At 41.2% G+C, this 15,579-nt stretch overlaps 1 protein-coding gene across 9 annotated transcripts in view; it reads left to right on the top strand.

The window, feature by feature from the left end:
• The first annotated feature begins 281 nt into the window (after window positions 1–281).
• The window catches only part of LOC129183275 (nuclear factor 1 X-type-like), a 153,736-nt gene continuing 138,438 nt past the window's right edge, over window positions 282–15,579 (top strand). For 2 of the 9 annotated variants that reach the window (XM_054780348.1, XM_054780346.1), the window contains exon 1: window positions 283–812. In XM_054780348.1, coding sequence (XP_054636323.1) covers window positions 810–812 — 3 coding nt within the window. In that variant the 5' untranslated portion in view covers window positions 283–809. Of the gene's footprint in view, window positions 813–15,579 lie in introns of all 9 variants that reach the window. The other 7 variants (XM_054780344.1, XM_054780343.1, XM_054780352.1 and 4 more) reach the window with 5 other exon arrangements.

The raw sequence follows: 15,579 nt of genomic DNA, 5'->3' as shown, positions 1-15,579 counted from the left end.
AAATACCCATATAGGTTTTGTGCATGCAAGGTGTGTGTGTGCATGTGTGTGTGTGTGTGCTACTTCGTGGGTGCTCGTTTTTATGCCGTTAAAACGGATTATTTTTACGCACCGATTTACGCATGAAGTTCAGATTTGGAAGCGTTTCTCATCTTTAAGGTGGAGGCAGTGGAGGCAATAAGCCCCCCCACCCTATTTCGTCGACTGCGCGTTTCGACCCCCCCACAGAGAGAGAGAGAGAGAGACAGAGAGAGAGCTAGAGTGAGAGAGAGAGAGAGAGAGGGAGCGAGGGAGAGAGAGAGTAAAACAGATCGGACGCACGACTCGCGAAGCAGCCAGCACTTGTTATTTTTTTAAGCTGGCGAGAAGCAGCCAGACAGAAAAAGAACACAAAGGGAATTGTACTTACTTCGCATCCCGTCCGCTTGTCTTCAACGTTTTTTTTGTGTGTGTGTGTTTGTTTGTTTCGTATGTGAGGGAGTGAAAACGCGAAAGCAATCTGCAGGACAAGTTTGGCTCCCTTTGGACACTTTTGGCGCGGACGTCTCCGCAGAGCATGGCCGAGTGACGTTGAAAACAAAAAACAAAAAGTCAGAAAAAGGAGCTTTCCTTGTCGTCTTTTCCTGCGATCTTGCAGAGTGGACTCACTTTTGAGAGTGGCTGCTGTTTTTGTTTTTTTGTGCGTGTGTGTGTGCTTCCGGCAACAGCCAAGAGAGCAAGTCTTGCTCCCTCTCTCACTTTTTTGGGGAAGCTGAACTTTTAAAGGAAAATGGGGCATTGAGAGTGTTGGCAGATCTCCTCACACTATAATGGTACGTGCTGTGTAACTCAATAGTTTGTCTTTTGTTGGCTGCATGGAGACAGTGTGTGTGTGTGTGTGTGTGTGTGTGTGTGTGTGTGCATTAAACTCATTGATGTTTGCTTACATTTGAGTTACTTGGCCTGTAGCTCTGTTGAAACATATGTGTTTTATTTAGTAGCACAGCAGACAGTAAATGCTATAAAGTCTGACATGATGAGAGCTGCATGTTTTAAAAGGCATTTTGTGCAATGGCTGATTTGTTTGCACAAGTGAGTGTCTCAAACACAAATGCAGCATGCGTGGATGGTGCATCTTCAGCATCAGGTTTTCTGGCATTTTTTAAATGTAGCCTTATTAAGGAGCGCTTCATTTGTGCACTTGATGACACTCTGCAGTGGCTACAAGGGGGCGGGGAAGGTGAGGCACACAGAGAGCCTTTGTGCCCCCCCAACAAGTGTTTTAACCTCCTAAAAAAAGACGCTCATGTTAACCAATAGGCAAAACCTCTCCTGAATCAGATTTCTTCGGTGGTGTCCAAAGTGTGGCCCAGTGACCATTTGCGTCCCGCAGCTTGCTTTTTATTTGGCCTGTGGCATAGTTCAATAATATTTAAAAGTTGTAATATTACAAGAAAAAGTTTAAATATTGAATGATACAAAATATTACACAGGTACATCACCTTTTTTGCCAACCATCACATACAGAGTTTAGGTGTAGGCTGTTTTTTTCTTCAAATATATTTCACATTTTTTCATATTCTGACCTACACGGGGTTGGGTTTGTGAATTTTAATAAAGTTCTTCTTCAGTCTATATTTATTAATTTTTTTATGTATGCGGCCCCCAGTGGAAAAAGTTTGGACACCCTTGCTTTAAGCAGAAGCAGTTAAAAAAAAGTGGAAATAAGTTAGCATGTAGCTAATTATCCATTCATTTTCACATTTACCTGTTTATGAAATACTAAAAAATTGTAATTATTTCCTGATTTAATGTCAAATTTTCTTTTTGAATTCCCGAGAAGAAGTATTGCCTGCCGTTAGAATGTTATTTTTTTGGGGTTAAAAAAATACAATTTAATTTATTTGACCAGTAAATGACCAAAACATTAGTAGTTTTCAAAATGTTGATGATTTCAAGAAATACTGTTAGCAACAAAAACCTGAATGCTTATATAATTCCTGCCATTTTGAATGATATGTATGGTCTCTGTGTCTTTTTGTTGCTTGTATTTTCTAGAAGGCCTCATCTGTCATCTACAGTGAATCAAAACAGCAAATACAGTGGGGCCTCTAAGGCCAAAAAATTTTACCTCTGATTTGTTCATATTTAAAATACATGTTCCCATTAGAAACAGTTCAAATATAAAATATACTATACTATAGTATAACTATACTATAACTGTAAGTCTATAGTTTGATGACAAGAGACATTTGCAGAGGGAGCGTGTTAACCTTTCTTGTTTTATCAATGTAGACAAAGGGTCACTTCAGCCATATTGTACTGGGCAACCAGGACTGTGATGTCACACATCTGTGACATTGGGTAGTGGCGATAGCGGGGATGGATAGTCTTAGATGTGGGTGGGGGCCCACAGCAGGACCCGAAGAGCGATAGGTTCTTACATGCTAGAATCTCAAAAAGTGTCCAATAAGACCAGGAAAAAAAGTCCCTAGATTTGTTGTTTGGGGCTTTTTTGAGTCACTAAGCCGACCACACTGAATTCCCTCCTGCTACATTTTCTTATTCTCTGGCAAACCGGGTGTTTATGAGGTGTGTTAAGAGGCTGTGTTACGATGCCATCTATTGTAACGACACGCAACACACAGACACTCCCATTATAATGTGGTTATGAGCATTGTCTTCTTTGCCTTTACTGGTTCAAAACTGTGGTGACATCGTAAAAGAAATGATGGAAAAAGCCAAAGAAAAAGCAAAATTCATTTGATTTTATCAGTTGCTCATTGAGCTGAAGTTGGTTGAACCTCCCAAGTTTTTGTGCAATTTTTTTGTTTTTTCCTTGAAAAATTTGGTTTACAAATTGTATAACCACTACGGCTGTAACGGTACGGCGTAGTCACAGTTCGGTACGTACCTCGGTGTTAAGGCTGGGTTATATTGTCCGCTCGAACGAACCGCGATCCACAAGAAACCACGTGTGACTTTAGACTCCGTGCGGCGTCTGCTCCCAAACTGCAGGGGGCAGTGTATCGAAAACACACGTCTACCACGGTACTAAAGTAGAGCGGAAGAAGTTTGCCATTGTTTACTAGACTTCCAACATGGCGACACTTGTGTGTCTACTTCTTGAAGAAGAGGAATTGTGTTGTATTTATTTGTCCTCTCAATAGGAGTGCTGCAATCACGGCTCGTCATTCTTCCCACCACAGGGACTTGTACCCCGGCAGGAGAATGTGCTTACAAAAGACAAACACGGCAAAGGAAAATAAAAACCAAACAACTTGACTTAAAACACAACTTGTTTATGCAGAAAGCATAAAACAGTCTTTAAGGTCATGGTTCAGTTCATCTGCAACACATAAAACATCTTAGCTTTGTGTAAAAAGCTTTAATGATCATTTTTAAATGGAACCTCAAAAAACTGCAAGTTCTCCAATAAATACAATACAATAAATACAATTCAGACCCCCCCTTTTCTTTTTAGGAAAGTGCAACGATGCACGGACTTCACTGTCTGAATAATCGCTAGTCTTGATGCTCGCCAGTCCAAGGCTGGGTTACACTGTATTAGTGGGTACACTTGCTGTCCCTCACTTAATGTGTACGGTGTGGGAAATACGCCTCTATACCGTATTGAAAAATCCAATTACCAATACATGTATGATTACACCCCTAATAAATACTGTTAGCAATATTATTTGCATCACCACGATCGAATGGTTCACTTAATCTTAATTTTTTCAATTCCAGTATCAAATACAACACGTTTTGTACCTGCATACCAGAACATCAACACAAGCTTCTGAAAACTAGTCATTTGTAACATCACCCCTCCAATTATCTGTCAATAAGGCAGAGGTAAATGCACCATTAAAACAACGGTGTGTCATCAGCAGTGATTGTGCTCCCTGTGGTTGTGTTGTGATTGTAGGTATATGATTTCACAGTTGGTTGCACCCGCGGTTGTTGTCGAGAACCAACCGCTGAACTTCTCAGGCAAGTGGAGGCCAAGCTGTTGGTTGGTGCCAGGCTGGGAGTGGGTGGGGAGGAGTGGTGGTGCGTGGGGAGGCCACCTTCACTATTCCATAGGATTAAATAAAAGAGTGTTGTTTCCAACTAAGATGTAATTGAGTGGGACATTTGATACAGGCTTAATGTCTTGATTTATTCACTCGTGCTCTCTGTGCGTTGTAATGCAATTCCATGCTTCCTGGCTGTTGCGGTTAACTCTGCTGTATTAGAAGCATAACCGCAGAAAAACACCCCTAGTGACACAAAGGGCTGATTGTACCAGCTCCAACCTCATTGTTAAAAGCACTCGGAGGCCGGAGCAGAGTGTGGTTTGGCCCATGAAAAGGCCTGAGTAAGGCCACATGGAGAAGTAAGTCCATAAGTAAGGAGGTATGAAGTGCAAGCGATGTAGTAGAAAAAATGTTGCAGCCTAGCTGGAACGTCCTGTGTTATAATTGGCATGCTATTATCTGAAGGCAGCAGTTATGGGCGAGCCTGTCGAGCAAGATCAGTATAGTTTACAGGCGGCGTGCCAGCCTGAGCTGATGTTCAGGTGTGTCACAATACGGACAAACATGTCTCCCTGGCAGTTTGGTGAAATACATTTTTACATTTAGCTTGGAAATAAGGCTGGCACAACTACCCTGTCCTGACATCCACTAATAACATGGTTGAATTTACATTTGTTATTTTGCAAAAGCCCTTCTTTTAACACCCCTGGAGGGAAACCGAACGCAACACAAGAAAGTTAAAAAGTAGGCTGCATTAAAAAGTTCATCCAGCAACATAGCTTCACTCCTCCTGCATAAGAGACATGCTGTACTTGGCACCAATGGCTTTCCACAAATATGGCCATCATGCAGCAACAAAATGCCATATTTAGTCGCAAAACCGCAACATTTTGCCCCCCATAAAACATTCTACCTTGAAACTAACATCTTACAAGCTCTGTCGTTAGGTGTTTTGTACAATCACGCGATTTATCAAAATGGATTATTACAAAATGACAAAATTTTTGTTTTACAGTATACAGAGACAAGCTTAACATTATCTGCACCACAATTCACAAATGTGGCCAAATTGAAGCACCACATATTGCCTTAAACTAATGTATTTGGACACACAAATTCAGTATTTTGCTACAAAATCACTAAGATTTGTGACATCTTTTTGTGTAGAATGATAGAAATTATATAAATTATTTACATCTGCATATTTCAGCGCAGTGCTTCTAACCTTGTCAACATTTTATTACAAGAAATTAGTGGGAAATCTCACAAAACAAAACAATTTATCTGGTTTGTCCGACATTGTGAGGGCCACTTCTCCTGCACTAACCTTTGCAGACACAACTGCACACAGTCCATAAAAATGGCTGACATGGTGCTTTTTTTTTTTTTTTTTGCCACAAAAATGTGTTTTGCCATTAAGAATGTGTTTTTGCCACAAAAGTGAACGGGCCAACAATGGCTGCAATATTTGGCCACAAAAATTATATAGTTTGTGGTCACAACATGATATTTTGTCATATGATATATGTATATGTACAGTATATATATGTGTGTGTGTGTGTGTGTGTGTGTGTGTGTGTGTGTGTGTGTGTGTGTGTGTGTATAGCCACAAAATTGCTTTTTTTTCCATTTGTCCATTGATTCATATTTTCCTTTAAAAAACATATTTTCAAGCTAAAAGTATTATGCCAGAAAAAAAGGTTTTATTTGCCAACATGCAATAATAGTGTTTCCAACCAAAAAATATTCATATTTCCCCTTAAAATGCTGTTTTTTTGTGTCAATTACTGTGAAAATGCTATATGTTTTCCCATAAAAACAAGTAGCAGTGTTTTGGTATCATTTCAAGCTGAACTCAGCTGAGCTGAACTCAGAGCGCTGTCCTATCTAGTCTGAGAGGTGTGTGTCCCACTCAGTCTTTGAGCATGAACTGATGAAGCCTGCTCAGATGAGAGGCGAAACGTCTTCTAAGACAACCTGAACAGTCCAATTCCCATCGATTCAATCCCTCGATCCCTGAGAATACAACTCGGATGAATGACAATATTCACAAGGTCAGAGAAAATACATTCTAGTAGATGTAAAAAAACTGCACATTTTGGAGTGGCCCTTTTATTGTGGCCAGCCTAAGGCACACCTGTGCAATAATGATACCGTCTAACACAGATTTACACATATTTGTGAATAATATTTGAGAGAAACGGGCCTTTTGTGAACATATAATAACTTTGAGTTTATCACATGAAGATGAAGACATTTTTGTTGAGTGTAAGAAGCACGCTACATGAGGGATGGGAATTTAATACACTGCTCAAAAAATTAAAGGAGCACTTTGAAAACACATCAGATCTAACCTGGGGGAAAAATGATCTTGAATATCTTTCCTGATAATAATTGGGTGATGTATTAGTAACAAAATGATGCCACATCATTTGATAGAAATGAAAATGATCACCCTATAGAGGGGGGAAATCAAAGACACCCCAAAAATGAAAGTGAAAAAATGATGCAGCACACTGGTCCATTTGGCTAAAATGTCATTGTAGCAACTCAAAATGATTCTCAGTAGTTTGTGTGGCCCCCACGTGCTTGTACGCATGCCTGACAACGTCGGGGCATGCTCCTAATGAGACTACGGATGGTGTCCGTAGTGTCCTGGGGGATCTCTTCCCAGATCTGGACCAGGGCATCACTGCGGTACCTGGACTCATGGAGGAGATTCCAGGAGACAGGTAGTTACTCCAGGAGAGCTGGACAGGGCCATAGAAGGTCCTTCAACCCTCAGCAGGATCGGTATCTGCTCCTTTGTGCAAGGAGGAACAGGATGAGCACTGCCAGAGCCCTACAAATGACCTCCAGCAGGCCACTGGTGTGAATGTTTCTGACCAAACAATCAGAAACAGGCTCCATGAGGGTGGCCTGAAGGCCCGACGTCCTGTAGTGGGCCTGCCCAGCACCGTAGAGCTCGATTGGCATTTGCCATAGACCACCAGAATTGGCAACTACACCACTGGTGCCCTGTGCTCTTCACTGATGAGAGCAAGTTCAACCTGAGCACATGCGACAGACGTGAAAGGGTCTGGAGATGCCGTGGAGAACATTATGCTGCCTGCAACATCATTCAGTATGACCGGTTTGGTGGTGGGTCAGTGATGGTCTGGGGAGGCATATCCCTGGAAGGACGCACAGACCTCTACAGGTTAGATAATGGCACCCTGACTGCTATTAGGTATCGGGATGAAATCCTTGGACCCATTGTCAGAACCTACGCTGGTGCAGTGGGACCTGGGTTCCTCCTGGTCCACGACAATGCCCGACCTCATGTGGATAGTGTATGCAGGTAGTTCCTGGAGGATGAAGGAATTGATACCATTGACTGGCCCCCACGTTCACCTGACCTAAACCCAATAGAACACCTCTGGGACATTATGTTTAGGTCCATCCGGCGCCGCCAGGTTGCTCCTCAGACTGTCCAGGAGCTCATTGATGCCCTGGTCCAGATCTGGGAGGAGATCCCCCAGGACACCATCCGTAGTCTCATTAGGAGCATGCCCCGACGTTGTCAGGCATGCGTACAAGCACGTGGGGGCTTTTCCCCCAGTTTAGATCTGATGTGTTTTCGAAGTGTTCCTTTAATTTTTTTGAGCAGTATATATTCAAGTGCCCTGAAACAAATGACTATAAAGTTGTTTCCGGTTGCTCTGAAAGTGAGCTTACTACTAATTACATTATCTTCCATAGATTATAGAAAATACAGTACATGGTGTGTCAAAAAAGTTCCAGGACTAGCGTCACAAAAGATATAGTTCAAATCCAAGCTACACACTACAAGTTTTCCCCTTCAAAGTAATCCCCCTGGAGTCTGATGTACTTTCCCCGCCTTCTTTGCAACGCCTTCATGCACTCCCAGAAGGATTCTCCTGGGATCCTTCACGGCTTCGGCGTCAAGGCCGTCTTGATGTCATTGACGTTTTGAAAACGCTTCCCCTTGACCATCTTGAGCTTGGGAAAGAGGAAAAAAACATCATACAGACCCAGGTTTGGGCGAGTAGGGAGTTGCTCCAGCACGGTGAGGTTCTTCTCGGCCAGGAACTGTTGGCTACTCAGGGCATTGTGAGCAGCCACTAGTTGTCCTGCGGCTCTCACCTCTTCTTGTGCACTGAAAGACGGGAACACTCCAAGATCTCTTTGGAGCCTTACTGGCTGATCGTTTGGCCCTGTGCCAAGAACTTGCAGTGGCCGATGCCCCTCACATGGAAGAATGTGATCAACATGAACAGTCCTGGAACTTTGTAACGCACCTCGTGTCATCTCAACAGCATGTGGCTGTCCTTTTGACCCCCATCACCCACAAATGAAGCAAAAGAATGAAGACCCACTCCACTCATCCATCTATCGATCCATCCCACACTTTTTAATTCATCCCTTCATCCTCTTTTCCCCTAATTTTGCATCCCCCCTCTTGAGATGGCTGTGTGAAAAATAGTATTTTTCCACCATTTCTCCCTGAGGTAGCTTTGGCAGACGCTCACACGGCGGCCATGTCTGCCTTTCATACGTCCCCTCGCACTCGGTGGAACAGATCGCCGGTGCCGCCCGATGTCTTTTGAAGAGGCTGCCATCTCTCGCAGGTTGGCTGGACTCTCTTTTTTTTTCTCCCCTCCTCCGTCCTTCCCTTCCCTTTTAATCCTGTACCTGAAGCATGGAAGTTTTATGTTCATGGCTAACAAATCAGCCTTCTACGAAAGCCATTTAACCACAATTGTGGTGATGTTAACTGGAGTTTGATGGATTTGTAGAAATAACAATACTAAGTGTGTGTATGTGTGTCGTCCTTTGTGGGAAGCATTGATACATTGTCGTTCATGTGCTTTAAAATGGAGGAATGTATGGAAAAATCTACCACTAGAGTGTTTGTTACACAGTGCTCTGGCAATTTGGCCTTAAAGTGGTCAACACAAAATGGCAGAGAGGGCGAAAGTGCAGCATTTTTTTGTTATACTTGACACTTTGCCTCTGTGAGAATGCACGAAACAGCATAAAAGTGCCGTGTCGTCTTTTGTTAGACAGTGCCCCACTGTGAGACTGCAAGAAATAACATAAAAGTGCCTCGTCTTTTTTTCTTATACAGTTGTCCCTCGTTTATTGCGGTTAATTGGTTCTAGACTTGACCGCGATAAGTGAATTTCCACAAAGTAGGCTTCTATATTAATAAAAGGAATATTTTTGTAATTACGGCATAGAAAACCTGTTTACGATCTTGTAAATATGGTTTTTAACATTATTAGAACCCTCTAGACCTGAAATAACACCCCTATAGTCACCTTTACATTCGTATTACCCAATTTAATCGATATAATCTGAGAAAATAAGACATTTTAGTCATAAATAAGATCACATGGACTCATACTTTAGCAGTTCCTTGTTTTTTTCTGAACAGCGTACTTCCAGCGGTGGCTATTGTCTCGTCAGTGTATTGTAAAGGCGGCTTTAAATTGTTTACACTCATATTACCCAATATAGTAGACATAATAAGAGTAAATAAGCTATTTAAGATGTAAATAAAACTCCTGCTCCTATGAGTGAATATAAAACAGTAAATGTGTTCCCCAGTGGACCTTAGTGGTGGGTGGACAGATGTGTGGAGGACAGGAAGTAACGTCGGAGGTTCAGAGCTGAGTTTTAGCTTGTCATGGGTTATGGCACCAACAGTAGCTCATGTTATTATTATGATTATATATTATTATGTAGGGCTGTCAAGTAATTAAACATTTAAGTCAGATTAATCTCAGTTTTTAAATGAATTAATCATGATTAATCACTATTTGCAAATATGTCTGAAATATGCCCATTTTATTGGATTTTATGAACAGAAAGAAAAATGACAGGACAGAATTGTATATATTTGTGTGTATCAACAGCTCTAAATGAACTGAAAATTTAAATCAAGCAAAAAGATAGAACATATGTCTTAAAATCTCTTTGCCTACCACAAGTCTCTTAGGAGCAGAACATTTGAATGACACTTTTCTGTTTATTTAGACCACGCATACACGCATAATAAAACTGTTTTTGTGATGTTCGGAGGGTCCCTGAATGCATCTCGTGTTCTTGTAAAGAGACTGATGAAGCGTCGTTCTGAGGAAGAATGGACTAGAGATGTGTTTGTGAGTTGGACATAGAAGATATTGTTTTGGAATTGCACTGCTGTTGACGTGTTCAGGTAAGAATAAAGCGAGAAAGAGCATCCGACTGTGTGCATCACTGTGGGGATTCTACACTGTGCCTCCTTCTGCTGTGATAACAGAGGTGTGCTTGCCCTGGTGAGCATGCGTTATTTTCACATAATTAATTCAACGTAATTAATTCAATAATTTAGTTACTGCCGTTAACATGTTATTTTTGACACACCTATGACTATATTGTTATTTTATCTGTTGTCAGATAATTTAAACCTGCAATAAATGCCTTTTCTGGCGATCACGTCTGGTCCTTGTCTCACCGAACACTGACACCTAGTGGCCAATGTAGAATACTACATTCACAATTAGAATGCTTCTTCTGCCTTGTATTTCTATGTTAGTTCAGTTAGTCATTTTTATGTTTGAAAACGCTTCATTTAGGCCAAGTGTAAGTACAATTTGCTTTAATATGCTTTTTTTTTTTTTACTAATAATAGGACTGTATTCAACCACGAAACAGCAATAATTTATTAATCAATGATTTTGTGAAAAACTGCGATAGAGTGAGGACGCGATGTTCGAACCATGATGTAGCGAGAGACGACCGTACTCAAATAGCCACTGTGAGAGTGCAGGAAACGTCTTGAAAGTTCATTATCTTTTCTTTTACTCAGATGCTTTTGCACTGTTAGAGTGCAAGAAACAACATGAAGTGCCGTGTTTGTTTTTTTTTTTTTGTTATATTCGACACGTTTCCTCGATGAGAGTGCACCAGACAATGTAAAAGGGCCTTCTTTTGTCATACTCGGCCACTGTGAGAGCGCAAGAAACAATTTGAAAATTCACTCTTTTATTGTACTCCGATACTTTGCCACTGAAGTGCAGTGTCTTCTTGTGTCAGGCACTTTGCCACGGTGAAAGTGCAAGAAACAATGTAAAACTGCAGTGTTTTTATTTGTCACACACACTGCCAGAGTGCAAGAAAGTGTGCTCTTCGTTTGTTATACTCTGGCATCTATATGCTGTGGGAGTGCAGGAAACGATGTGAAAGTGTGGAGTGTCGTCTTTTGTTATATTCCGGGTAATTTGCCACCGTGAGAGTGCAAGAACCAACGTACAGTAAAAGTACAAGTCTTCTTGTGTGACACTCAGGCACTTTCCTTCTCTGCGAGTGCAATAAACAACATGGCCCCTGGGAGAGTGGAAGAAAGAACTAAAAATGCTGTCTTCTTTTGCTATCCTTAGCCACTACTGGATTGCAAGACACGTCGTCGGAGTGTAGTGTCTTCTTTTGTAATATTTTGCCATTGTGAGATTGCAAGAAACAATGCAAAAGGGCAACATCTTCTTTTGCTATCCTCGGGGATTTGGCCACCATCAGAATGAAAGAAATAACATGCAGTGAAAGTGCAATGTCTTCTTGTGTCATGCCACATACACAGTGGCACTTTGCCACTGTGTATGTGCAAAAAAACAACCTGAAATTGTTGTGTCATCTTTTGCTGTATTCAGGCACTTTGCCACTATGAGAGTGCAAGAAACGACTTATAATGTATGTGTATATATATATATATACACACACAGTATATGTATAGAAATATATGCGTTACATTCAGGCACTGAATATTACACTCGATCAGATGGCCGAGACAAACAAAAAAAAAGTCCAATTCACATCCCCTGCATATTTGTGGAGTGGGAAAATCTGTCTCAATTAACACATTTGCATGGGGCGATGATTACGGACTCCAAATAGGTCACTGACTGAATCTCCTGCCTCCGAATCTTCCCTCTAAAATGTTAATTAAGGACTTTGAGATATTTCTGCTCAGGGCTGGCCATATGGGCCGGGCATATGTTATATATATATATAGTACAATCTATAATTCATACACTGCTGCGGGAGGGAGCGTTTGAGGGCCTGGAGTTTTTTTTGGGGGGGGGCCGGGGGGCGGGGAGGTTACTACAAAGGGAGTCAGTATGTTTTGGCCTCCCAAGTGGCAGGTAGCAGGCTTAGCCTATTTATTAGCTGCATGTTGTTCACTGTTTCACAATGGGATCAACACCTGTTTCTTTGGCTGATGACTTAAAAGAGCATTAGGATGCCTGTGTGTTGCTTTGTTAATAGGAAATGAATACAAATCATCTATTGTTTTTGTGTCTTTTCAATCAGATTACATGATGCTCCATTATAATCTATGTAAAGCACTCTATACCAAGGATGGGCATTTGACTACAGTTCTTTGATTGTTTTTTTTTAAAACTTTCATTCTAATCACGGGGCAGAATTGCTCTCTCAATGTTCTGAACTCCTGTTTCCGTGTCTGTTTTATATTGAAATAAGCATCCCTAGTATTTGCCATATTGTAGATGTAACTCAATATCCCATATGCAGTCTGATACTGTATGCATCCATATGCATCTGATAAGTATACACAGTGCTTCACTTTTGACACATTTTGTTATGTTACAGCCTTATCCTGAAATGGAATGAATTCAATATTTTCCTCAAATTTTTACACACAACCTTTAATGACAACATGAAAGAAGTGTTTGCAAATGCATTAAAAAACAACAACAAATATCTTAAGAAATGGCATGTACATAAGTATTCACATGCTTTGCCATGAAGCTCAATACTGAGCTGAAGTGCTCCTTCATTGGAGTTCACCTTGTAATTATGGGGTATTATGTGTACAATAACCTGACATTGGCATAACAATGTAATATCGGTTGATGTCGATATCGGGATTTGAATGAAAAACTGCTGTATATATGGCCCTATGGGCTCTTGTACTTGCCGTCATCGAGGCATCCAGCGGCGCCAATACGTGGAAATACTTCGTCACGTCCTGTGTTATTCCTCGCAGTCGGAACTGGGCTTTATATGTTGAAACCACTGGCGTGGGTGTGCCGCAGATAGCACCGGCGTTAGCTAACTCGTTAGCTTGTAGCGGCACCGGCACAGTCTTGTTGTCTGTTTTCAGTCGACATTTTTACCCACGCCGAGGGTCACCAAATGTGGAGATGCGATTCACAACGAGACAGGAGTCGAGGTAGGTGGCACCAATCAGTTTACTCACCGCTCAACTCAACAACAAGCAACAACTCTTTAGCAATAGCTAAGTGGCTACAACAACCTCATGACCCGGAAACGTAAGTACACTTGCTAGATAGTGTACTACTGTAGATCGATCGATATATTGGATTATCGGAATCAGAAATTGAGAGTTGGACAATATCGGCATATTGGTTATTGTCAAAAAAGGCAATATCGAACATTACTAATTATAATATAATATAATAATAATAATTCTTATTGTTATTGTTATACACGCAAATATATGTATTTGTATATATACTGTATATATATATATATATATATATATATATATTTGTGTATGTGTGTGTATTTATACATATATTAGGGCTGTCAATTGATTAAAATATTTAATCATGATTAATCGAATTCTGCTCACAGTTAACTCATAATTAATCACAATTAATCGCAGCTAGAAATAAGTTTTTATCTACAGTAAGTACGGTTGTAAATGTCTTTGCGGTAATATATGTTTTATATATGACTATATACGGGGGAGGTGCAAGTCTGACCGGTAGAAGGCCTCGGGGAAGACCCAGGACACTTTGGAGAGACTATGTCTCCCAACTGGCCTCGGGATCTGCCTGGAGGAGCTGGACGAAGTGGCCGGGGAGAGGAAAATCTGGGCCTTCCTGCTTAGGCTACTGCCCCTGCGACCCGATCTCGGATAAGCAGTAGAAGATGGATGGATGGATAGCACTATATACTATATAATATACTATATATTTTAAAAACAGAACAATTCGATACAGTGTACAAACGATACGATTCAATATGATTCAACAATTACAAATGTCGATGTGGACGTTAATCTCACATTATGAAATAAAGAAGCCAACTGTATGATTGTCATTCTTACAGTATGTTCAAATGTGTAAAAGAGCACAACATAGCCCCAAGCATACCCAGCGTTTTGGCTACATTAGCTGCCGTTTGACGGACGATCACTTTGTGAGCCTCGAAAACTCACCATACTCGCTCAAGTGTTTGTTCTTCAAATGCCATATTAAATGAAACCTTTTTAATGTGACACCCCGGCGAGATATTTTTCGTGGCATGTTTTGCAGGGGCTAAAATTGATATCTCTCACAAACGTCAGGTAAGTTCCACACGGCAGACATGTTTGTTTTCAGTTTGGCACGCCTGCGCAGTATCAAAGAATGTGGCCGGGGGATGCTCGCTAAAGGCTGCATGCTGCAATAGTAGAGCCAGAGGTGATCGGCATTGAAAGGCATTTAGCGGCATATGCCGATCACATGCTTTTTCACGGAAATCAGCCGATATTGATCGGTGGCCGATGGATCGGAGCATCCCTAATATATATATATATATATATATATATATATATATATATATATATATATATATATATATATATATGTATATATATATATATATATATATATATGTATACCCCACAGTTTGAATTATACAATTGTCGAAAATGTCTCGGTAAGATGACAAAAAAAACTCAGATGTTTTTGTCTAACCTCCAGTTGCAATATTGTGTCCCAAAACTTTTGTCCGTATAATGTTTTGAAAAGCATGTTCCCTTGCACTTGCATTCCCAGTTTATGCCAGTTGTCCCAGTACCCCCCACATACCCAGAGCCCACATTAATCATCAGAATGAGCCAAGGCAACCAATGGGGAAACAGCTCTTTGGATGTCACTCTTTTGGGCTGCGTATCAACCAATCAAACAAGGCTTGCTTGTGCACCTGACCTTGTCTCTGGCCGAGAAGAGCCAATCGCAGAAGCTGCAGCACACCTGACGCGCTGTGCTTTGTTTGGCTGGCGTCAACTCTTGCACAGGTGCCATGGATGCAGGCGGCCAATCAGATGCAAGACACATGTGGCCTGGCAGAAGAGTATTAGTGTTTCTATGTCAGTGCAGCAATACAAGATCATAGTTTCCCTCTGTCCTGAGACTCAACAATGAGCAGTGTGTTTCCCCCTAAAGCAATGTTTATGGACTAATAAAGATGATTAAAGATCACACAATGGCAGAAAAATGGAAGGTTTGCAAGTGCAGATTATCTGTAATAAAACGACAAGTGGAGGAGAGGGGGCGAATGAGAGCTTTAGCCGCGAAGGCCTCTCGTTGCAAAGGATATGAATAGCCTTTGTTTTCGCCACAACTCAGGGCTGTGCGGTCTGCCAATGTCTGGCTGGCTCTTATTATAGAGTTTGTGTCTGTGCGTCTGCTTAAGTGGCACACGTGTACACGTGTGTGTGTGTGTGTTGCTGTGTGTTTTTGAGTGCAGGTGATTATATTTTGTCAGATTGTATGCACAC

This window comes from Dunckerocampus dactyliophorus, chromosome 6 (genome assembly GCF_027744805.1).
Source record: "Dunckerocampus dactyliophorus isolate RoL2022-P2 chromosome 6, RoL_Ddac_1.1, whole genome shotgun sequence".
Classification (NCBI taxonomy): Eukaryota; Metazoa; Chordata; class Actinopteri; order Syngnathiformes; family Syngnathidae; genus Dunckerocampus; species Dunckerocampus dactyliophorus.
Note: the sequence above shows the minus strand (reverse complement) of the source record. Positions and strands in the feature narration are given on the sequence as shown.